This window comes from Podarcis pityusensis, assembly GCF_964106645.2.
Source record: "Podarcis pityusensis genome assembly, chromosome: 4".
In the NCBI taxonomy this organism is placed as follows: domain Eukaryota; kingdom Metazoa; phylum Chordata; class Lepidosauria; order Squamata; family Lacertidae; genus Podarcis; species Podarcis pityusensis.
In genome coordinates, this window is record NC_138027.1 from 6,983,439 (window position 1) to 7,006,364 (window position 22,926).

The 22,926-nt window shown below is 46.7% G+C and overlaps 1 protein-coding gene across 1 annotated transcript; it reads left to right on the forward strand.

Annotated features, from left to right (window-relative positions):
• Positions 1-1,519: 1,519 nt before the first annotated feature.
• On the forward strand, positions 1,520-22,183 carry LOC308475306 (dicarboxylate carrier UCP2). Its single transcript, XM_081002377.1, has 8 exons — positions 1,520-1,675; positions 5,230-5,384; positions 11,395-11,630; positions 13,297-13,504; positions 14,978-15,172; positions 15,671-15,772; positions 16,700-16,880; positions 20,580-22,183. The coding sequence occupies exons 3-8, from the start codon at positions 11,505-11,507 to the stop codon at positions 20,692-20,694; spliced, it is 927 nt and encodes a 308-aa protein (XP_080858503.1). The 5' UTR covers positions 1,520-1,675; positions 5,230-5,384; positions 11,395-11,504; the 3' UTR covers positions 20,695-22,183.
• The last annotated feature ends 743 nt before the right edge of the window (positions 22,184-22,926 follow it).

Here is a 22,926-nt window from a genome sequence, read left to right on the forward strand (position 1 = left end):
TCCCACCCAGAAAGATGCTGAATCAATCCTAAATTTTGGTTTTTATAGAAAGTGGGTCATGTTGGTTTTGAGGGTGTCACATTTGGGAGACGATGGAGGCTTGCTGTGCCACGGATTTGCTCAATCCTGCTTCCCCCGACTGACTTAAACGGGGCCTACTCATGAGTCAGTGGGCTCACGAGCCCCCCATCTTCTCCCTAGTTATTTGGAAGCAAAACCCTTCTGTGCAATGGGGCCAGCAGCACCTAACCCTTGAATCCGGTGGGACTTCCCCAGCCGGTCCAGAATGAAGACTCTGGCGCTGGCCTAGAAACGCACTCTGCACATGCTCAGAGGCGCTCCCGCCGGCTCGCAACGAATTTGCAGCAGGGCTGGGATGTGTGTAGAGCTGGATTTAGGTTTGATGAGGCCCTAAGCTACAGAAGGTAATGTGGCCCTTTATATCTCCAGCTGTCCTTTGCCAACAACAAACTGTCACTGTTTAGTTGTTGTTCAATATATGCTATATGGTAATTTATGGACCTAATAGGTATCTAAAGCCATTTGTACATAACAAACAGGAGCCTACACAACACAAAACACTGTTGCTGTATGTAGGTTTTATTTTATTTGCTTTTTATCTTATACTTTGGAAATGTACACCCAGCCCTGTAAACATCTGAAAACGTTTGTAGGTTTGAGTTGAAATGTTATGCAATGAGAATATAAGGAACTGATTTACATTTAATGAGGGGGAAAACGAAAATAAGAGAGAAGGTAAAAAAAGTGGTTATAGAAATGCTAAGAATAAAGTAATTATGTACGGATGTCAGAAAGAGGTCCATGCTCTGTTAGAGCAATGCTTGAGTTTGTTGAACTATGTACGGAAACTGTGATTATGATAAAATTGAGAATGCAATAAAATTATTAAAAAGGAAATGTACTTCCAGTTGTTGTTTTCTTTAAATTTTTGTTTAAATTGTTGTTTAGTCGTTTAGTCGTGTCCGACTCTTCGTGACCCCCTGGACCAGAGCACGCCAGGCACTCCTGTCTTCCACTGCCTCCCGCAGTTTGGTCAAACTCATGCTGGTAGCTTCGAGAACACTGTCCAACCATCTCGTCCTCTGTCGTCCCCTTCTCCTTGTGCCCTCCATCTTTCCCAACATCAGGGTCTTTTCCAGGGAGTCTTCTCTTCTCATGAGGTGGCCAAAGTATTAGAGCCTCAGCTTCAGGATCTGTCCTTCCAGTGAGCACTCAGGGCTGATTTCCTTCAGAATGGAGAGGTGTGATCTTCTTGCAGTCCATGGGACTCTCAAGAGTCTCCTCCAGCACCAGAATTCAAAAGAGCTTGTTTAGCTCATGCGTAAATCATGCGTGCGCCCTGGGGCTTTGCTCGGCGCCCAACCGGTTCCTCCTCTGCTCCGGGCGGGCTGGATCCTGCGGGCGCTTGGGCTCCGCAGGTGCGGAGGGGGCGCGGACCGGCAAGCGGGCGGGTTGGGGGCGCGGCCAGCGGGCAGGAGGCGGCGCCGGAGGCGGTATAAAGAGGCGGCCGCTCCTGCCTCGCTCTGCCTTCGCTCGCCCGGCTTCTCCATCGCCCTTCCGTGCGCCTCCATCACCGCCGCCGCATCTGGGCGCTCGCTGCCGACAGCCGCCGCTGCTTCCCTCGCGGGTGTTTTGTTCTCCCCCTCGGTATAAGGTGAGCGGGTGGCTGGGTGGGGGGTTATTTGGGTGGGGAGGTCCTTTTCCCTTCTACCCGCTCCAACCTGCTCCCATGGGTGGGGTTTCCTTTCCGGGGTCCCCTTGATACCCGGGGACGTGTTTTCTTCTCATTCATTCACTTATCTTCCTATGCGCACCCCAAATCCTTTCTCATCACCCTCCTCCTGCCGCCGCCTTTATTCTGCCTGCCTACCAGCAAGCATCTCTGTGCGCCTTTGTTAGGGGGCTGGCCTGCCCTTCCCCAAAGCTTTACGCGTATATATTGATAATTATTTGTGTGTTTGTTGTAAATTGCTTTGACATTATCTGCGCAATGGAGATGCACAAGTATTTTAGATGTATACTTGTACATCTGTTTTTTAAAAAAACACCATAATTTTTATCGAGTTTTCCATTTTTCATTACACAAATCCATAACATAAAACATTGCTCAAGCAAAGCATCGACCTTCCTCTTTCTGACTTCCCAGCATCTTTTACAAATTATTCGCATTTCTATAGCCACTTTTTTACCTTATATCTTCTTTTGATACTTGCACATCGCAGTTGCACAGAAAATATCAAAGCAATTTGCAGCACGCACACAAACAATAATCACATACATAATAATGATAATTAATAATTAGTATTTATGCCACCCATCTGACGGGTTGCCCCAGCCTCTCTGGGCTGCTCCCAACAAAGTAATAAAAACATTGAAACAGCAACCATTAGAGATTTCCTTGAGCAGGGCTGCCTACATAAAAACCACATAGAACTGTAAAAGTTTTATATGCAACTTTTTTCGCTCCACGGAGCTCAAGGTGGTGTTCTTGACTCTCCCCTCCCTCCTCATTTAATCCCCACAACAACCAGGTGAGGGAAGCTGGGCTGAGAGAAGAAAAGGACTGGCCCAAGGTCACCCTTTGTGGCCAAAGTGGGGGACTCAAACCTAGGTCTCCCAGGTCCTAGTCCAGGAGTCAGCAACCTTTTTCAGCCGTGGGCCGGTCCACCGTCCTTCAGACTATGCCGTGGGCTGGACTATATTTTGAAAAATAAATAAAAGGACGAATTCCTATACCCCACAAATAACCCAGAGATGCATTTTAAATGAAAGGACACATTCTTCTCATGTAAAAACACCAGGCAGGCCCCACAAATAACCCAGCAGTGGCGTAGCGTGGGGGGGTGCAGGGGGGGCCGGCTGCACCGGGCGCAACATCTGGGGGGGGCGCGGAAGAGACTCGAGTGCTAAAATCCACGGGTTAGGGGGCGCAAATTACTTGCCTTGCCCCGGGTGCTGACAATCCACGCTACGCCACTGTAACCCAGAGATGCATTTTAAATAAAAGGACACATTCTTCTCATGTAAAAACACCAGGCAGGCCCCACAAATAACCCAGAGATTAATTTTAAATAAATAATAAATAATAATAATAAAAATTATTTATATCCCGCCCTCCCCAACCGAAGCCGGGCTCAGGGCAGCTAACAACAATAAAATAATACAACATTTTAAAATCATAAAAGGACACATTCTACTCATGTAAAAACATGCTGATTCCCGGACCGTCCGCAGGCCGGATTTAGAAGGCAATTGGGCTAGATCCAGCCCCCGGGCCTTAGTTTGCCTACCCCTGTCCTAGTCTGATACTCTAACCCAGAGGTTTTCAACCTTTTTGAGTCCACGGCTCCCTTGACCAACTGCGTTCTTTCTCCGGCACCCCTGTGGGGCTCAGGAGCCCAGCTAGGTCCCCACTTGCCTGCAGAGCTGGCAGCCCCTCACCCCTTTTCTAACACCCTCCCTTGGGGAGGGTTCCCTCAGCCTCCTCTCCCCTCTCCTTGGGAGTCCTCTGGGTATCTGCTGCTGCTGCCCCTGTTCTCTGAGATGCCCCCCTCCCTGCCCCAAAGAGAGGTGCCCCCTCACACTGCCCCACAGGGCACTGGGACTTGTCTGTCCATTCCCAAAAGCAGGGCCTGGCAGACTGGCTGGGCTTCCTTCGCCCACTTGCTTGCTTACTCCAAGGCCGCCTCAGCTCCTGGCAACCAGCACCCACTGGCCAGCGCCAGAGCCACCATTCGCCTAGGGAGCTTGTAGCCAGGGCTGCTGCAACAAACAGCTGTGCAAGCTTTTGGGAGGCAGAGATGCGAGAGGGCATCAGAGGAGGGAGAGAAGGAAGGAAAGAGGCACAGAGGACAGTGTTGCCCATGGCATCCCGACCAGTTGAAAACCACTGCTCTAACCAGTACACTGCACTGCTTATAGCTATCACCATTTTTTCTTCTTCTTCTGCATATAAGGCTGCTGGGGGCAGGCTTTCTCCCTGAGCAAGCAGAAAATTTGGTGTTCCAAACTTTTGGTAGGCGCCCATATAAATATACGTGGTATTATTATTATTATTATTATTATTAGTCAACTTGGAGCCCTGTGTGGCCAGCACTGCTGGGGCATAAGCTCAGTTCTCTAGGACAGGGATGGCAAACCAGGGGTTCTTCAGATGTTGCGAGACCCCTGCCCCCCCCAGTCCACTCTGGCCCTCATCTCGGATCACTGACCATCCTGCTGGTTGGGGTCAATAAAGCTGCAATCCAAAACATTTGGCAGCTACCAAATTGAGCTGTAGATTCTGCTCTAGATAGGGTTATTGTTTTGCAGGGAGTGTGTGTGTGTTATTCAATTCCCATTTAAAGGCAACTTTACCTAATTGTCATTTTCCGAAACAATCCCTGAACCAAATCGCACTCATCCTTTGGCGCTTGCATCTCTCAAAAATTAGGCACTTGCCCCTTTCCCCTTTTCCAAATCTGTTACTCTTTTTTTTTCTTTAAGCAATTGATTCTAACTTTTGTTCCTTGCAAATTACCAGATCCATCTGCAACTCTGGGGGGAGAGGAGGGTGACCCAAAAGTTCTCTCCTTGGCTAAAAAAAAAGCTACAGTTCTACCTAACTCAGAAAGCTTGCCAGTTAATTTTATTTTCCGTGTTGCCAATGGAAAGAGGCTTAGCAAAGCTTGCTGGGACCTGTTTTATGCCTCTTTTCATTGGGACTCATTGCAGATTACGGCCTTGTTTGGTGAAGATCTGTAAGATCTTGTTGCCTTCCTCCCTGGTGTGTTAAAGCGTGGCTAGCACAGGTGTGCGCCCGTCTTGCAAAAAGAGGATTCCCTTCCGCAAGGGCGATTGCGATGCTTCTTGCTGTTACATGTCCTCTTGTTGCAAAGTTCACCTAAACGGTTTTTATCTGGGTGCTGCTTTGCATCGGTGGACTTGAAGATGACTCTTGTTTTTCCCCGGTGCTTCTGCAATTATTGGGTGCCAGTCTAAACCGGTTCTGTCTTTGAGGATTGCTGGACTCCGGTGAGCTGTGAATTAGAAGCTGTTGGCGTCTAATGCAAATCTGAGGTGTGGCAAGGCCAGATAAGGGTTTAGCGTTGGCAGGCTGGCATCTTAGAAGTCGGCTGCTCTCTGGCATCCTTCTGTAATCCTGACAACCTCAACCTGCGCTGTTGCCCCAGTTTCTCAGACATCTTCTCCTCTGTTCTTTTTTTGCAGGATAAATAGTATGATTATTAGGTGTCATCTTTCAAACCGTCTTTCTATGGAAAGTAAAGGGACTCAGACTGTGGTGGTCTTGAGCAATTTCGACGAACGGGACACCTTTAGAGAATCCTGATCGACCTGCCGGCATCCTGAAATACTTGAATAAGGTGAGGACGGCTTTCTCGCAAAGCTCAGGTTCAAGCTGTGAGTTTGAGAACCACTATGGTGTAAAATCTCAGCTCTGTGTGTTGCAACAGTACACAAGTGCAGGGAAATATGGTGCTGGGTGCAATACTGTTCTTCCGAAAGATTTGAGTTTTTGAATAAGCTTTAAGTTTCTAGTCCTGTTTGGTTGTAAAGATACGCTTGGAAATACATGGAAGAAATCTCAAAAACGGTAGAGGGCTTGCTTCAATGAGACTTCTGGGGGATACTTGGCACAGTGGTACCTCGGGTTACAGACGCTTCAGGTTACATACGCTTCAGGTTACAGACTCCGCTAACCCAGAAATAGTACCTCGGGTTAAGAACTTTGCTTCAGGATGAGAACAGAAATCGTGCTCCGGCGGCGCGGCAGCAGCAGGAGACCCCATTAGCTAAAGTGGTGCTTCAGGTTAAGAACAGTTTCAGGTTAAGAACGACCCTCCAGAATGAATTAAGTTCTTAACCCGAGGTACCACTGTATATCTTATTGCTTGCTCTGAATACCAGGAGAAAAATCATGCAGAGAGAAAAAACTTAGAATCCTCTCTATCTGAGACTTGTCAAACTGACAATTCAGAAGTCTATGTATTCTGCAGTGCAGTTCTAGGTATATTAACTTCCGGCCAACCTAGCAGTTCGAAAGCACGTCAAAGTGCAAGTAGATAAATAGGTACCACTCTGGTGGGAAGGTAAACAGCGTTTCTGTGCGCTGCTCTGGTTTGCCAGAAGCGGCTTAGTCATGCTGGCCACATGACCAGTAAAGCGGGATGAGCGCCGCAACCCCAGAGTCGGTCACGACTGGACCTAATGGTCAGGGGTCCCTTTACCTTTACATTTGGGTATATTAACTGCATTTATATCTGACCACGTTGGTTCTCAATATATTGCACAAGTTGCAGAAATTGGTTTTGTTTCCTGAGAATTCTGAAAACAGCGTTCCTGCTTTGATTTTTAACAATGGAGTAGGCATAGAGACCCCTGGGATACAAATGTAGGTCTGAAAATGTACAGACAGCACCTGTTTTAATCTAGCTGGCTTCTAGCCCGGCTTCTGGAGATTTTCAGTTGGTGTGGGATGGGATTTAATTGTCCCAGAAGAGCTCTCATTGCCCTGGGTAACCCCTTCCCTCTCTTCCCAAGTAGTAGAATAACTTAAGGAAACATTTGCTTGCTCTTTCCATAATGTGTACAGGATGAAAGGAAAATCCATTCAGTTTTTCCTTGCCATATTATTGGCTTGTTGTAGCTGATCCGTTTACACCTTGCTTGCAAACCGTGTTGGGGTTTTTTGCCCTCCAAAATGGTATTTCACCCTAATGATACAATCTCTGGCTCTGATCATTAAGCCAGTTTTCTTCCAGCCAATTCTGCCAGGCCAAGTTATCTCGGTCTCTCAGCAAAACACTGGCACTTTTGCAAATTGACAAAGCCACCTCATCAAGTACTTAACAAGCAATAACTCCCAAAAATCTTGTTTGCAGTCGCTGATGGGTTTGACCATCCCTGCAAGAAGATGTGCTGTAGAAGCAGTTGCAAGAAAATAAATATTTGGGGAGTCATCAGAGTACCCGTTGCAGAAGTTGTGTTTCCCCCCAAAACTTGGGCTTCCTGTTCCTCTCTGAGTGTATCAATTTGCTTCCACCAAACATACATTTAAAATCCATGGTGTTGGTATACCTCACCAGAGAGCAGCCTTTGCCATCTGGGTGTTTGGGACTACAACTCCCATCACTCTCAGCAAATACGATGCATGGAGATGGAGCTGTCTGGGCTGATGGGAGTGATAATCCAAAACATTTGGGTGGCACCAGGTTCCCAAGTGCTTTTGGAGAGTTTATTTCAAGGTAGTCACAATACTGGGCTTTTATTTAAAAATCACGCACTTGCGCTGCATCATGGGATAGGGAGAACGCTGGAGCCTAAGGCACCATTATTGTGCCATAAAAGTGCCAAGTGCAAATTGCTATATTCTAATTCACCTGCCTCTGTGATAATGAACCCTCGTCATTCCAGGATATTGCAGGCACCATCTCATTGTAAGGTGCACTTTTGAGCTCAATTCTTATTTTCAGGGGTGGGGGTGGGAATCCTGGGAGCCGCACCCATGCAATACCAGAGTGAGAGTTGTAAAACTATATATTCCATTCTGTATTGCACCGGTAGGGTGATATAGAAAGACAAACAGGGAATAAGAAAGTGAACCGACTCCAGTTTGCTGTGGGGGAAAAGGCCATTCCGTGATTTGCTTAATGGCCAAAATCTGGGGAGGGTATCCTTGTTGAGATTGTTGTAAACAAAAATTGCCCTTTTCCCTTATGGGGTACCCAAGAGCCCATATAGAGGCCTTACATAGGTTCCCTATTGGTAGGAGAAGATAACAGAGGCCAACCAGAGAATATTGAGAAGAAGCTTGATCTTTATTGATCTGTTGCAACAGGGTGCTCGCCTCACACGCAGGAGAGAGGAGGAACCCAGAACAATGGTGCCCAAGTCCCTATAAAGACTTTTGAAATTGCCACCCTGTAGATCAAGACCACCCCCAGAAACATCATACATACATCACAGAAGGGGTGTAACCTAAGACCACGCCTCAGATATATCATACCTACATCACAGAGAAGGCGGTCTTAAAACAGAAATTTGAATGTGTTTTTCTCCTGTCATTGTTTATCTCCTGTTTGGCAGGTTACTTGATTGGATTGCCTGGGGAGCCTGGCCAGTCTTTTGTAGTGATAAATACTTAGTTCCTGGGCCAGGTCACAGGCTCACACCCTATTCATATCTTAAATGTGTCCTTAAGACAGGATTTGTGAGGAAAGAGACAATGGGAGGTTTCCCACTTTGACCTTGCAGAGAAAACATTTGCTTAGTTTAGGAATCAAAATGGTTCCAGGTTGGTCTTCCTGTGCTGATCTATGTACGTGCTTGGTTGGTACACTTATGAACATTACCATATATCTAAGACCATAAAATTCCTATCACAAGATCGAGGGCCTCATAACTTCCTGGGGGCCACATTCCAGCAGCAGAGGGGGGAAGCAGAAGTTGCGATGATGGATGTGACAACAAGGCTGCGTTTCAGCCGAGTGAAAGCTGTTGAGATGGGAGCAGAGGGAGGGTTGGTGAGGCTTGCAGCCTGAGCTTCCTAGATAAAGGCTAATAAAGGATAAATTGCATCCACTCCCAGGCTCTCCAGTTAGTCTGCTCAGCGAGAAAGCTGCAAAATGACATGGGTGGGCTGTCCCTGCTTCCCACGCGCAATGTGTGACTCAGCCGGGTTCCGGTTATCGCTGACTCAGTCCTGGCAGTAAATAGAAAAGGGAACTTCGGCAAAGGTCATTGCAGCAGAGTCCGTCTCCTTGCTAGCAACCAAGCTGCTGTTGCAGCATTTTGAGGCAGCATTCGGGTGCGGCTGCTTTGACCTGGGTGGACTGGAGTCATATCTCTATTATCTGGAGATGGCTTCTTCTCAGATTTTCAGACCTGTGGATCAAAGGTCAGCAGGCCAAAGTTCCTTGCCTGAGTGGCTTTTTTATTCTTCTTCTTTTTGCATATGTCACAGATGCATCTTCTTCACTCTCCACGTTTAGGACGGCCAGATTTGTATCCTGGCTGTCTGCAATTTGGATGCAAACCAAATCGTCCCTGTTTTTTTTTTGTTGAATATGTGCTGTATGGTAATTTATGGACCCGATAGGTATCTAAAGCCGTTTGCACATAACAAAGTATGTACCGTATTTTTTGCACCATAACACTCACTTTTTTCCTCCTAGAAAGTAAGGGGAAATGTCTGTGCGTGTTATGGAGGAAATGCCTACAGGTGGCATGCCTACGGATTTTCCTCCTCTAAAAACTACGTGTGTGTTATGGTCGGGTGCGTGTTATAGAGCGAAAAATGTGGTATTTTATCAAAGTAATTGATACAGAAATGAGCAAACCAGTGATAATTTAGGGAGCAGGCTAGCAGGCACGGCCCATTACTTACATCACAGGAGTCTTCACAACACAAAACACTGTTGCTGTATGTAGGTTTTATTGTTTTTTATCTTATATTTTGGAAATGTACATCCAGTTTTTTTTACTTTAACGTTTTTTTGAGGCCCCCAAGAGAGTGGGGCCCTAAGCTATAGCTTGTTTAGCTTATATGTAAATCTGGCACTGAAGAAGCGTCTCCACCCCCATCGTTCTGCCCGGACACTGAGGTCCAGCTCTGAGGGCCTTCTGGCGGTTCCCTCCCTGCAAGAAGTGAGGTTACAGGGAACCATGGCAGAGGGCCTTCTTGGTGGTAGCGCCCACCCTGTGGAACACCCTCCCATGAGATGTCAAAGAGAAAAACAACTGCCAGACTTTTAGAAGACATCTGAAGGCAGCCCTGTTTAGGGAAGCTTTTAATGTTGAATAGATTATTGTATTTTAATATTTTGTTGGAAGCCACCCAGAGTGGCTGGGGAAACCCAGCCAGATGGGCGGGGTATTAATAATAATAATAATAATTAATAATTAATAATGGCACTGTACTGACTCCATCGCTCTAGAGGCTGCAGTGCTTTCAAATACCAGTTGCTGAGCTATTCTGGATTAGATTAGACACAATAGTTGAACTTTCTTAAGGAAATTTGCCAAAAAACCCCAATACTTCCGATATGGGTTTCCCCAGACATTTTAGCTGATTATAGAAAATTCCGCCTGGACACTGTTTTGGGTGGACAAATCCTGGATATGTCTGTACGTCCGGCAGCCCTAGTTCTGTTACTGTGGAGGAGACAGGAAGCTTTTGCCTCTGTTCTAGATTAATTGCAGATTGTTGTGTTGTTCAGTCTTGACAAACAGTGATTAAAATTAACTGTGCCTTGATCGAAACTTCGAACCGTCATTTAGGAAGGTGGCTTTTCAGAAAGCGTCATGAAGATGAACCACAGTTTAGGGAGTGGACGGCATGCTGAACTCTTAACCTAAATACGAAGCCTCGAATCTTATTGTGTATCAGACAAGGCGAGGATCAGGAATAGGCTATAGCCAGTGAGCCCAGGCAGCAACTAGGCTGGTTCTGTTATCTCCAAATCAGCCGAGACAGCAGGATTTCCCAAACTTGGGTCTTGAGCTGTTTTTGGACTGCAACTCCCCTCCTCCCTGACCACTGGTCCTGCTAGCTAGGGATGATGGGAGTTGTAGTCCAATAACAACTGGAGTTTGCTGCCCTGACTTTTAAAAGACATCTGAAGACAGCCCTGTTTAGGGAAGTTTTTAATGTTTGATGTTTTGTCACTTTATTATTTTTATTTATTTATTTATTTATTTATTTATTTATTTATTTATTTATTTATTTTTCTGTTGGCAGCCGCCCAGAGTGGCTGGGGAAACCCAGCCAGATGAGTGGGGTATAAATCAATAGTAATAATAATAATTTTTAACTTATACCCCACCCTTCCCGGCTCAAAAACCGGGCTCAGGGCGGCTAACCACAAATATAAAACACTTAATTATAAAAGCAGCATAAAATACAGTATAAAAACATGAATAACAATAACATTCAAAATTCAGAAATCACTTTAGGGGAAATAAGCATTAGATAATCCCCAGGGCTAGCTGGCTGAATTGGTCCTACTTGGGCCAGCGAGGAGGCCAGGGGAGAATTAGCTGTGGGGTCCCAGAGCGGGTGATCTTCATAAAAGGGGAGGGGGAGGGAAAAGAAGGGAAATAAAAGATCAGGCTGAATTCAAATTAAAGGCCAGGCGGAATAGCTCTGTCTTACAGGTCCGACAGAAGGAGGTTAAATCCTGCAGGGCCCTGGTCTCCTGGGACAGAGCATCCCACCAGGTCGGAGCCATCACTGAGAAGGCCCTGGCCCTGGTGGAGGATAGTCTGACTTCCTTAGGGCCCGGGACCTCTAAACTATGTTTTTTTATTATTATTATTTGTTATTTATTCCATGTTTTGCACCTGGATTTTAAGGGTGTCTTCTCTTCTCCCCAGACAGGGGCAGAGTTCATCGGTCTTGTCCACTTCCTACATCGGCACCCAGCAGTGACCCTCGCTGCTTCCTTCATCTCCTCCGAACAAAACAGGCGTGAGGCTATTTTAAAATGGTTGGATTCAAGCCCACCGACGTCCCTCCGACGGCTGCTGTGAAGTTCGTTGGAGCCGGGACGGCTGCCTGCATTGCAGACCTGATCACCTTCCCCCTGGACACGGCTAAAGTCCGGCTTCAGGTGAGCCCCAGCAGATGCCATACCCAGAGGTCAACTTTCCATGTCTTTTACTACTATGCCTTTGTGGGCAGGGAGCAGCTCCCAAGGTAGGTTCCGGCACCCTGAATTAATGGTGCCCACTGTCCGCTTGGGAACAGCTGATGCGGGATTTCTGCAAAACCCGTTATCAGTGAGATCAGTGTCATGTATGTAAAACTGGTGGGAACCAGCTGAAGAGGAACTTGTTGTTGTTGTTGCTTAGTCGTGTCCGACTCTTTGTGACCCCATGGACCAGAGCACGCCAGGCACTCCTGTCTTCCACTGCCTCCCACAGTTTGGTCAAACACTGTCCCACCATCTCGTCCTCTGTCATCCCCTTCTCCTTGTGCCCTCCATCTTTCCCAACATCAGGGTCTTTTCCAGGGAGTCTTCTCTTCTCATGAGGTGGCCAAAGTATTGGAGTCTCAGCTTCAGGATCTGTCCTTCCAGTGAGCACTCAGGGCTGATTTCCTTCAGAATGGATCGCTTTGATCTTCTTGCAGTCCATGGGACTCTCAAGAGTCTCCTCCAGCACCATAATTCAAAAGCATCCATTCTTCAGCGATCAGCCTTCTTTATGGTCCAGCTCTCACTTCCATACATCACTACTGGGAAAACCAGAGCTTTCACTATATGGACCTTTGTTGGCAAGGGGATGTCTCTGCTTTTTAAGATGCTATCTTAAAAGTGAAAAACAGATCGAGAAAAGGTACAAGGAGGGCTTCATGTACAGTGTTACCTCGGGTTACATACGCTTCAGGTTACAGACTCCGCTAACCCAGAAATAGTACCTCGGGTTAAGAACTTTGCTTCAGGATGAGAACAGATATCGTGCCCTGGCGGCGCGGCGGCAGCGGGAGGCCCCATTAGCCAAGTGGTGCTTCAGGTTAAGAATAGTTTCAGGTTAAGAACAGACCTCCGGAACGAATTAAGTACTTAACCCGAGGTACCACTGTATAGTAAAAAAAAAGGGGGGGGTTGAGGAAGTGTTTTCAAGGACCACAGTTGGATGGAGAAATGGGGCAATGGGTGGTGGAAGGGAGTTGGCCAAAGGTTGAATAGCTAAGATGGCATATATATTATTCCAATAGAGTGTGTGTCCCAATGGAAAGCTCTTGCAGGCTGTCTGGCCTCTGTCCTGCAATGCATTGCCGAACAAAGCCTGGCCAATTGAGAATTTGGTGTGAGCCTCCGTACTTGAGCCCCCAAGCGATGTTTTCCCTGCACAGCCCAGAGCTCCCCTTTCCTTTGTGAAGGAGAAGCCTTGTTGCAGGCTTGTGCTAGGAAGCCCCTCCAGGGAGTTGTATATAACCCTGCAGGGAAATCGGCTAAGTCAGCTGGCATCTGTCATCCAGAAGTCAAGGTTAGGCAGCAACTTTGGTGTCAGAAGTGGGACGCTCGTCGCTGAACACCTACCAAAACAAGCGGCGTGTGCGAAATTTGCTGGACTTATGTGCAGGAGATCTTCCTGGCTGGCAAAGCCCCCTTGTAGGGAAAAGGGAGTGTTTGAAGAAGTCTTGTTATTGAACCTAGGATAAAGTAGCACCAGAATGTTGCTTCTGAGCTCAGGCAGGCAGGCTCCAGTTCACTCTTAGGTTTCTTCATCCTGTTTCTCTCTCTCTCTCTCTTCTCTTCTCCTCCTGAGCAGATCCAAGGGGAGAACAAGGTGGCTGTGGAAGCCAGGACGGCGCAGTACAGAGGGGTCTTTGGCACCATGGCGACGATGGTGAAGAACGAGGGGCCCAGGAGCCTCTACAACGGGCTGGTGGCCGGCCTGCAGCGCCAGATGAGCTTTGCCTCTGTCCGCATCGGGCTGTACGATTCGGTGAAGCATTTCTACACCAAGGGCTCTGAGCGTAAGTGGACCTGGGCCTCTGGGGCCAAGGATCGTGGAGTTGGGAGGGGACCCCCAAAGGCCATCTAGTCCAACCCCCTGCAGTGCAGGGACCGCAGTTATGGAATCCCCGATGGAAGAACCTGAAGGCCAGCATGGGGGCCTGCCTTCAAGGGCAATCAAAGAAACATTTCAGTGTGGTATAGTATATAACCTTCAGGAGGTCTAAATTTCTTGCTAAGGCCTTACAAATCTGTGCTATAAAACTTAAAGAGGGTATGGGAAGTGATTTAATCTTTAAAGATCAAGGAGAAGAAATGTAAATCACTACAGTCATTCCTCAGGTTACAGACATTTCAGGTTGCGTTTTTTCAGGTTACAGACCGCCAAAGCCCAGAAGTACCAGAAGGGGTTACTTCTGGGTTTCGGCGGTTGCACATGCGCAGAAGCACTAAATCACACTTTGCGCATGCGCAGAAGCACCAAATCGCAACCTATGCAGACGCGCTGCAGTGGGTTGCAGACACTGCGGGTTGCAAACGTGCATCTTGCACGGATCACATCCGCAACCCGAGCGTCCACTGTATTATCATTATTATCATTAATTTATTATTATTTTTGCTATCATTTTCATGTGTATAATTGCTGTTTGCTAAAACACAATAAACCGACTTACAGTACAGTGGTCCCTTGGTTCTCAAACTTAATCCGTTCCAGAAGTCCGTTCCAAAACCAAAGCGTTCCAAAACCAAGGCGCGCTTTCCCATAGAAAGTAAGGCAAAACAGATTAATCCGTTCCAGACTTTAAAAAACAACCCCTAAAACAGCAATTTAACATGGATTTTACTCTCTAATGAGACCGTTGATCTATAAAATGAAAGCAATAACCAATGTACTGCAGTCACACAATCAATCAATCAGTAGCTGAACTGGGTTCCACACAGTCACACAAAAAAGAGAGCCACAAAAACGCAAAATAAATAGCAAAAACAGGCAGACCTCAGCGTAACACTCTAAACAGAAGTGTTGCACTCAAAACGGAGCACTTCCGGCTTCCGGAAAAAGTTCGCAAACTGGAACACTTAACTTCCGGGTTTGCAGTGTTTGGGTTCCAAGTTGTTAGAGTACCAAGGCATTTGAGAACCAAGGTTCTCAAATTTCTGTAGTATAGAAAAAAAATTTGGATATACAACCAGAAACAGTATATCTAAGCCTCTCTTCCAGAGCATTGGCTATTCTTCTACAATTCTCCACGACTTTTTGTCGCGAACAACTCTGTGACAAATAGGAAAGATCAGCAACGAGGTTCTTTGGGTCGATAAGGAGTTTGTTTGCCTCCAATTAGACCTAATATAAATGAGATTACCCGGCCAAAGCAAGCTCACACCTCTCAGTGACTTTGTACACTTATGGTACACATGAAAGAGGCTCATTTATAATCCTATTTTGGGAATGAATCCTGTTCTTATGTGGCTACCTTCTCTGATTTCGGCAGATGCTGGTATCGGCAGCCGACTTCTCGCTGGCTGCACCACCGGAGCGATGGCTGTCGCCGTGGCCCAGCCGACCGATGTGGTCAAAGTGAGATTCCAAGCCCAAGCCCGGATGGAGGGCGGCCGGCGGTACCAAGGGACCCTCGACGCCTACAAGACCATCGCGAGAGAGGAAGGGGTTCGAGGCCTCTGGAAAGGTCAGTAAATTTGGGTTTTGGCGAGGGGGAACCAACGCTTCCAAAATCCTCCAAGCCATTATTATTTTGCTTATTGCATTTATATCCCATCTTTTCCTCCGAGTTGGTGTAACACAACGACGCTGTGAGGTAGGCCAAGGCCACCCAGTGAGCTTTGTGGCCGAGTGAGGATTTGAACCCTGATCTCCCCCAGGTCCAAGTCCAGTGCTCTGAGCACTATATCACAGTGGCTCAATTCAGAGCAGCTAACTCATGACCTGTTACAAAGAGATCTCGCCTTGGTGCTTCTTTTGCTTTGTTGTTTTTTTTAAAAAAATTCTCTTTTACAATTTAAAATATTAAACAACCTTAAAATATCAACGACTTTCCTTGGTTCATTTTGCATAACATGAATCCCTGCAAATTTCCATAAACTAAACCATTCAGTTTTCCATTATTAATCCATCAAAACTTACACTGTTGAATTTATCAAATAATTTTTGCTTCCGCTTTGTCTAGGTACCTCCCCTAATATAACCCGGAACGCGCTTGTGAATTGCGCTGAGCTGGTGACCTACGACCTGATCAAGGATGCTCTGCTCAAGTACAACCTCATGACAGGTGAGGAGCGATGGACAGGACCGGGCTGTTGCTTGAAGGAGCTCCTGGCTTTTGAGATGCGTGGAGGGTCCATCTCTTGTGAGGTTCCTGCAAAAGTCACCCACGCTGTGGTGGATCCTTGTCGCGGATCACCAAAGGGTTCTGACAGTTTAATATCACCATGTAAAATTGCTTATTGCTGCTTATTTCCTTGACATCTGCTGGGAGGGCGTTCCACAGGGTGGGTGCCACCACCGAGAAGGCCCTCTACCTGGTTCCCTGTAACTTCGCTTCTCACAGTGAGGGAACCAGCAGAAGACCCTCGGAGCTGGACCTCAGTGTCCAGGCAGAATGATAGGGGTGGAGACACTCCTTCAGGTATACTGGACTGCATTATTAAGCCAACATTGTCCATTTGCAAGCAAGTTTTGATTTTTTATATATCTTTATCAATCAGGCGGAAGGAAAACTTTTTTTTTTTAAAAGAAAACCTTTTATTGGATGGGAGAGGAACCTGGGAAGGAAGCTGAGTAAACCTGCCAGGGTGTATTTCCGGACAAAGGCAATGGCGTGAGTTCGCCTGCAGCTAACTTCAATGTCACAAATAGAAAAAAGACAGTCACGGAACTGAGAAATTGCACAAAACAAATGAAAAGCCTAAAATAGAACAAAACCTTTAACGAAGAAAATTAGGTTTTTCTAATTTTTTCCCTTAAGCTTTTTGATTTTTATTATTTAGTGGATTTCCTCAAGATAATATTTATAGTCGATTACTTCTCACGGTTTTCACGGTATTTCATTTGTTTTGTGCAACTTCCACGTCACGAGCTTTTGGCTTTAGCTTTGTCGTGTTGTTGTCCAGCCACATATTCCGCAATGGCTAGCTTTGGGGAAGCGATTTGGTTTTCTTCCCGGCTCACGATGCCTCCCTCCCACTTGTCCTTGCAGACAACCTTCCTTGCCACTTCACCTCTGCGTTTGGAGCCGGTTTCTGCACGACCGTCATCGCCTCCCCTGTCGACGTAGTGAAGACCAGATATATGAACTCTGCCCCCGGCCAATACGGAAGTGCCGTGAAGTGTGCCCTCGCCATGTTGAGGAAGGAGGGGCCCCTCGCCTTCTACAAAGGGTGAGTCTCCATCTCCCTTGAAGGCCCCCACAGGGCAGGACGTTGGCGGGAGCTGGGAATTAGGGTGAGGCGACTGGGCTGTCCGCAACCATTTGGGGCTGGAGACCCCCCGGGCAACGGAGGCCTGTGCCCCCGCCAGCCTCAACCCACCTTCATCCAGCCCCTGCTGGCATGTCTTCTTCCTTGCACCCAGCCAGTGCCAGATTTACGTAGAAGCTAAACAAACTATAGCTTAGAGCCCCACTCTCTTGGGCCCGCCCCAAAAAATATACAGCCATAACTCGGGTTAAAGATGCTTCGGGTTAAACCTTTTCAGGTTGCGTCCCGCGGCGACCCGGAAGTAATGGAACAAGTAACTTCGGGGTTTCGCCACTCGCGCATGCTCTCAAAATGACGTCATGAGCAGAAGCAGCAAATCGCCATGCGCAAACGCAGGTTGTGTTCTTCTCAGGTTGTGAACGGGGCTCCGGAACGGATCCTGTTCGCAACCAGAGGTACCACTGTGCTTCTTCTTAATTGTATTTCACAATTCATATACTTCTTCTTAATTGTATTTCAATTCAGCAATTACTTTGATAAAATGCATATTTTGTTATGTGCAAATGGCTATAGATACCTGTTAGGTCCATAAATTACCATATAGCACATGGGTAGGCAAACTAAGGCCCGGGGGCCGGACACAGCCCAATCGCCTTCTCAATCTGGCCCGCGGACGGTCTGGGAATCAGCGTGTTTTTACATAAGTAGAATGTGTGCTTTTATTTAAAACGCCTCTCTAGGTTATTTGTGGGGCACAGGAATTCATTCATCCCCCCCCCCCACAAATACAGTGGTACCTCTGGTTGCGAACGGGATCCGTTCCGGAGGCCCGTTTGCAACATGAAAAGAACACAACCCGCAGCGGCGTGTCTGCGCATGTGCGGGTTGCGTTTTGCCGCTTCTGCGCATGCGCATGACGTCATTTTGCTCATCTGCGTGAGCAGCAAAACCTGGAAGTAACCCTTTCTAGTACTTCTGGGTCGCCGTGGGACGTAACCTGAAAGAATGGAACATGAAGTGGACGTAACATGAGGTATGACTGTATAGTCCGGCCCCCCACAAGGTCTGAGGGACAGTGGACCGGCCCCCTGCTGAAAAAGTTTGCTGACCCCTGATACAGCATATATTCAACACAAAAAACAGCGACCATTTGTTGTTGACAAAGGACAGCTGGACACATAAAGGGCTCCATTACCTTCAGGAGCTTAGGGCCTCATCAAACCTAAATTTGGCCCTGCAACCAGCCCAGGGGGCGATTCCACCTTTCAGCTTCTTCCTCCTCCTCCTCAGTCTCGATGTTCCCCTTTGTGCAATGTGGGAAACAGGAGGAGGAAGATGGGGACAAGACAAAGAATTGCCGTTATTTTCCATGCATAAGACGATTTTTTTCTTTAAAAAAAAAAAAGGCAAAAATTGGGGGTCTACAAGTGAAGATCTCACATAAATTATTTAATGCGTTAACACGAATAGAAGTTATAAATATTGCAGCTGGTGCATAAGGGCTTGCTGTTATGACTGTAATGGAATAGAAATCAATAAGGTTTTGGAACGCAGAAACAAAGTGAATCATCAAACCGTCAATTCTAGCACGCGGCAGGCCACCTAAATTATATAATTTGGCACCTGAGCGATTTGTATTAGGGAATGGTATTTTAATTTGGCACTGCTATTATGAAGCTATCATTGGATTATTGTAATTGAAAAACAAATAAAAATTATTAACAACAATTGGGGGTCGGCTTATACACGGATAGTGAATGCGGGGGGGGTGATTGGCATCAAGTTAAAGGAAATCCCCCCCCCAAAGGCTCAACAACTCAAGCAATATTGATTTATTAATTTTGGGTTTTTTAAAAAAAGTCTTATATATGGGGGCGTCTTATACATGGAAAAATACAGTAGTTGGCTCTGCCTTTTATGGGCTCTGCTGCCACCTAGTGGCAGGCTACTTGCCTTCTACCCTACCAGTCTCAATGGGCACCAGCCATCTTTGCCCATGGCTACCTGTACCTTGGGATCCATGCTCCGGGTTTTTTCTGTTGCCTCCCAAAGAGGCAGATCCCTTGGCTGCCAAAGGACGGTTATCCTTTGAACTGGGGAGGAAGATGCTCAGTTGAGCGACTTGCCACTCTTCAGATTTGTCCCCTGGTCAAATTTTTTGTTCCAACAGGCCTTTGGGAACTATTTTGTGTTTTATTGTTATTATTATTATTATTATTATTATTACTATTATTGGCTTTTTATAATGCTGTGCTGGTTTTTTATCATCATCAATATTCTAATAGATTTGGGGTTTTCCATATTGTTTTAATTTTGTTAAAATTGCTTTTTAGCCGTTACCTTTGATATGGTTCCTAGCTTTTGTGTGTGTGTTTCATTTGCACTATTTGAATTTTTGCAAAAGCTGCCTTGAAGTCCTGGCCTGTGAAAAGGGCAGGGTGGTGAATAGATATAATGAATAATACATCCATCCAGCTTCAAAGGCCAGGGTAAAGAGATGTCCGCGCGAGACATCTCCATTTCATGGTCAGATGTGCACCTAGTTTTTAAGGCAAGGTGGAATCTGGGGGCCACTGCTTGGGTTTTCAGGTGCCCCGAAAAACCCTTGCCCTCCTCATTCACCCAGTCATGCTGCTTTTGAATTTAGGTGGTCCTATCTCATTTGCTGGGATGTGGGTGGCGCTGTGGGTTAAACCACAGAGCCTAGGACTTGCCGATCAGAAGGTCAGCAGTTTGAATCCCCGCGACGGGGTGAGCTCCCGTTGCTCGGTCCATGCTCCTGCCAACCTAGCAGTTCGAAAGTATATCAAAGTGCAAGTAGATAAATGGGTACCGCTCTGGCGGGAACGTAAACGGCGTTTATGTGCGCTGCTCTGGTTCGCCAGAAGCGGCTTAGTCATGCTGGCCACATGACCCGGAAGCTGTACGCCGGCTCCCTCGGCCAATAAAGCAAGATGAGCGCAGCAACCCCAAAGTTGGTCACGACTGGACCCTAATGGTCAGGGGTCCCTTTACCTTTTATCTCATTTGCTAAATTCCTTTGTCAGCCTTTATTCGAGGCTCACAAATAATAAATAATAATAATAAATTTTTATTTATACCCCGCTCTTCCTGGCCCAAAAACCAGGCTCAGGGCAGCTAACAACAGATTTAAAACACTTAATTGTAAAAGCAGCATAAAATACAGTATAAAAACATGAATAACAATAAAAATCAAAAATCAATTTAGGGGAAATAAGCATTAGATAATCCCCAGGGCTAGCTGGCTGAATTGGTCCTACTTGGGACAGCGAGGAGCCCAGGGGAGAATTAGCTGCGGGGTCCCAGAGCAGGTGGTCTTCATAAAAGGGGAGGGGGAGGGAAGAGAAATAAAAGATCAGGCTGAATTCATATTAAAGGCCAGGCGGAATAGCTCTGTCTTACAGGCCTGATGGAAGGAGGTTAAATCCTGCAGGGCCCTGGTCTCATGGGACAGAGCATTCCACCAGGTCGGGGCCATCACTGAGAAGGCCCTGACCCTTTATAAACAGTTTGCAATATAAAAAAACCAAAAATACATCTCTTAATAACAAAAGCAATAACAGGCTCTCCTCTCATTTTCCATTTGTTCTAACACCAGCTCTGTTTTTCTCCTTTCCCTGATCTCTCTCCATCTCTCAGCTTCACGCCCTCGTTTTTGCGGCTGGGATCCTGGAACGTGGTGATGTTCGTGACCTACGAGCAGCTGAAGCGAGCCATGATGGCGGCCCGCGGATCGCGGGAGGCCCCCTTCTGAGCTAGCGGGCGGGCGCATTTCACAGATCTCGCGCATATGCGCGCGCAACGGATCCTCGATCTAGATCTCCCCCTCGCAGAACCTTCTCCCTCGTCTTTTCTCCCTTATTATCATTTTTTTAAAAACTACTCCTGTCTTAACGTTTATGTGGCTTCTGTTTCGTTACAAACAGAAGCTCCTGGCTGCTTTTAAAAAGTTCTTAAATTTGTTCTTAACGTGTTACGGTCCTGTCTACCTTTCTCCTTTCAACTGCGGGACGCGAGTGCTTTATTAAGCTCTGAGGAATTTAGACCGCAGGGGCTCAACTTGCAAGAGAGCTCCCGTTCCCCTTTTCTATCTCTGACATCCGCACAGAGTTATAAATTTGTGCTTTAGATATTCTATACTAGATAACGTCAGTTACCCCCGTTACGCAGGGCTGTGCTTTTTTTCCCCAAAGCAGAGATGCCTGGAATAATTCACAAGTGACTAGCCCAGCCTTGCCCCAGCCTGGCTTGGGTCCTGATGGGAGTTGTAGTCCTAAACAAATGGAGTGCACCAGGTTGGGGCAAGGTAGCGCTTGCTGCTTGTGGGTTGCTCTGACCAAGCAAGGTGCAGATTCCTGCCGATTTATTTATAAAGTGCTGGCGATTTGCAAGCAGAGTTTGGGCTGCTAGCAATCCTCCCGTGCTTTTGCATTTTAATAAACTTGTTTTTAAAAGTTGTTTATTCCGTGCAAGGATTGCTTCCAGTCTTATCCCAGAAGGTGAGGAAAACACCCTCCGTGCTGTACGGTGTCTCCCCACTTTATAGAGAGACGGCAAGGGACCCTTACCTTGTCTGTACACAAACATCTGCCACTGCTTTGTCCCTCTTGAGTCAAGGTCAGTTTCAGGCAAACAGGGTTTTGTTTGGAAACCGTTAGGCATCTCGCAAGGCTGTCGGCCTAAGCCCTATAGCTCCAGTTAATTGTGTGGCTGTCCCATTGGGCAGAGAGAAAAAACAGTAGACCTTTCCTAGGCTTCGCCAAAAGCCTGTATTTATTTCATTTTTTTTAGGGTTGCCTGTTTGCAACTTGGCAAACCCTCCTGGCCAGCGGTTCTGTCTCCTTGGCATCAGGCTTGCTGGCAGGAGATGCTGGCTGGTGGAGAGGGAATCTGGCACCCTCACCCTCCTTGGCTGAAGGCATCTCTGGCAAACAGGAAACCTTTCCGGGTCCCAATCCACCAGCCCAGGTGGTCCTTGCAGTCTGCATTTAGTTCCGGGAAGCGACTCTCTCCTTTAGGATTTTCTGCAGAGCTTAATAAAGCACCTTGTGTCTCGGTTAACGGTGCACAACTTTAAAAAAACTTTCCAAGTAGAGAAAAATGCATTGTGAGGCTTCTTGTGTGTTTTAACATTTCGGTGGCGCTGTCTGTGATGGTGGAAAGTGGCGGTGGATTTTTATTTTAAGCACCTTTTGTGTTGTGCATGACTTGTTTTTTAAAAATAAAGCTAAAGTACAAAGCTGCCCCTGTACTCGTTCCTGCAGCGTCTTTGGGTTTTTCCATCGTGTGTGCATATCTGATTCCGCAAGGCGGCTCAAATCGACCAAGCAAATGTGAAATACCTCCCCCTGGCCCATTGACCAGGTCCTGATCTGGGAAGAAAGATCTGCAGGTGGAAGCAACCTTCAAGTGGTACCTTGGTCCTCAAACTTAATCCATTCCGGAAGTCTGTTCCAAAACCAAAGCGTTCCAAAACCAAGTCGTGCTTCCCCAAAGAAAGTAATGCAAAAGGGATTAATCCGTTCCAGACTTTTAAAAACAACCCCTAAAACAGCAATTTAACATGGATTTGACTATCTAACGAGACCATTGATCCATAAAATGAAAGCAATAATCAATGTACTGCAATCACACAATCAGTAGCTGAACTGGGTTCCACACAGTCACAAAAACAGAAGAAAAAAGAGCCGCAGAAACAAAAACGCAAAATAAATAGCAAAAACAGACAGACCTTAGCGTAACACTCAAAATGGAAGTGTGGCACTCAAAACAGAGCATGTTTGGCTTCTGAAAAATGTTTGCAAACTGGAACACTTACTTCCGGGTTTGAGGTGTTTGGGTTCCAAGCTGTTTGAGAACCAAGGTACCACTGTACTACAGATCTGTAAATACGGCTCTGCATTGTCGGCCTCAACTTGTCATTTAGTCATGACCCCCTGGACCAGAGCACGCCAGGCACTCCTGTCTTCCACTGCCTCCCGCAGTT

Bases quoted from the DNA above. Each gene is read 5' to 3' on its own strand.
- LOC308475306 (XM_081002377.1), top strand. From the start codon at position 11,505: ATGGTTGGATTCAAGCCCACCGACGTCCCTCCGACGGCTGCTGTGAAG. The intron at 15,173-15,670 runs GTCAGTAAATTT...CGCTTTGTCTAG, and splicing joins GGTTCGAGGCCTCTGGAAAG to GTACCTCCCCTAATATAACC. The intron at 16,881-20,579 runs GTGAGTCTCCAT...TCCATCTCTCAG, and splicing joins CCCCTCGCCTTCTACAAAGG to CTTCACGCCCTCGTTTTTGC.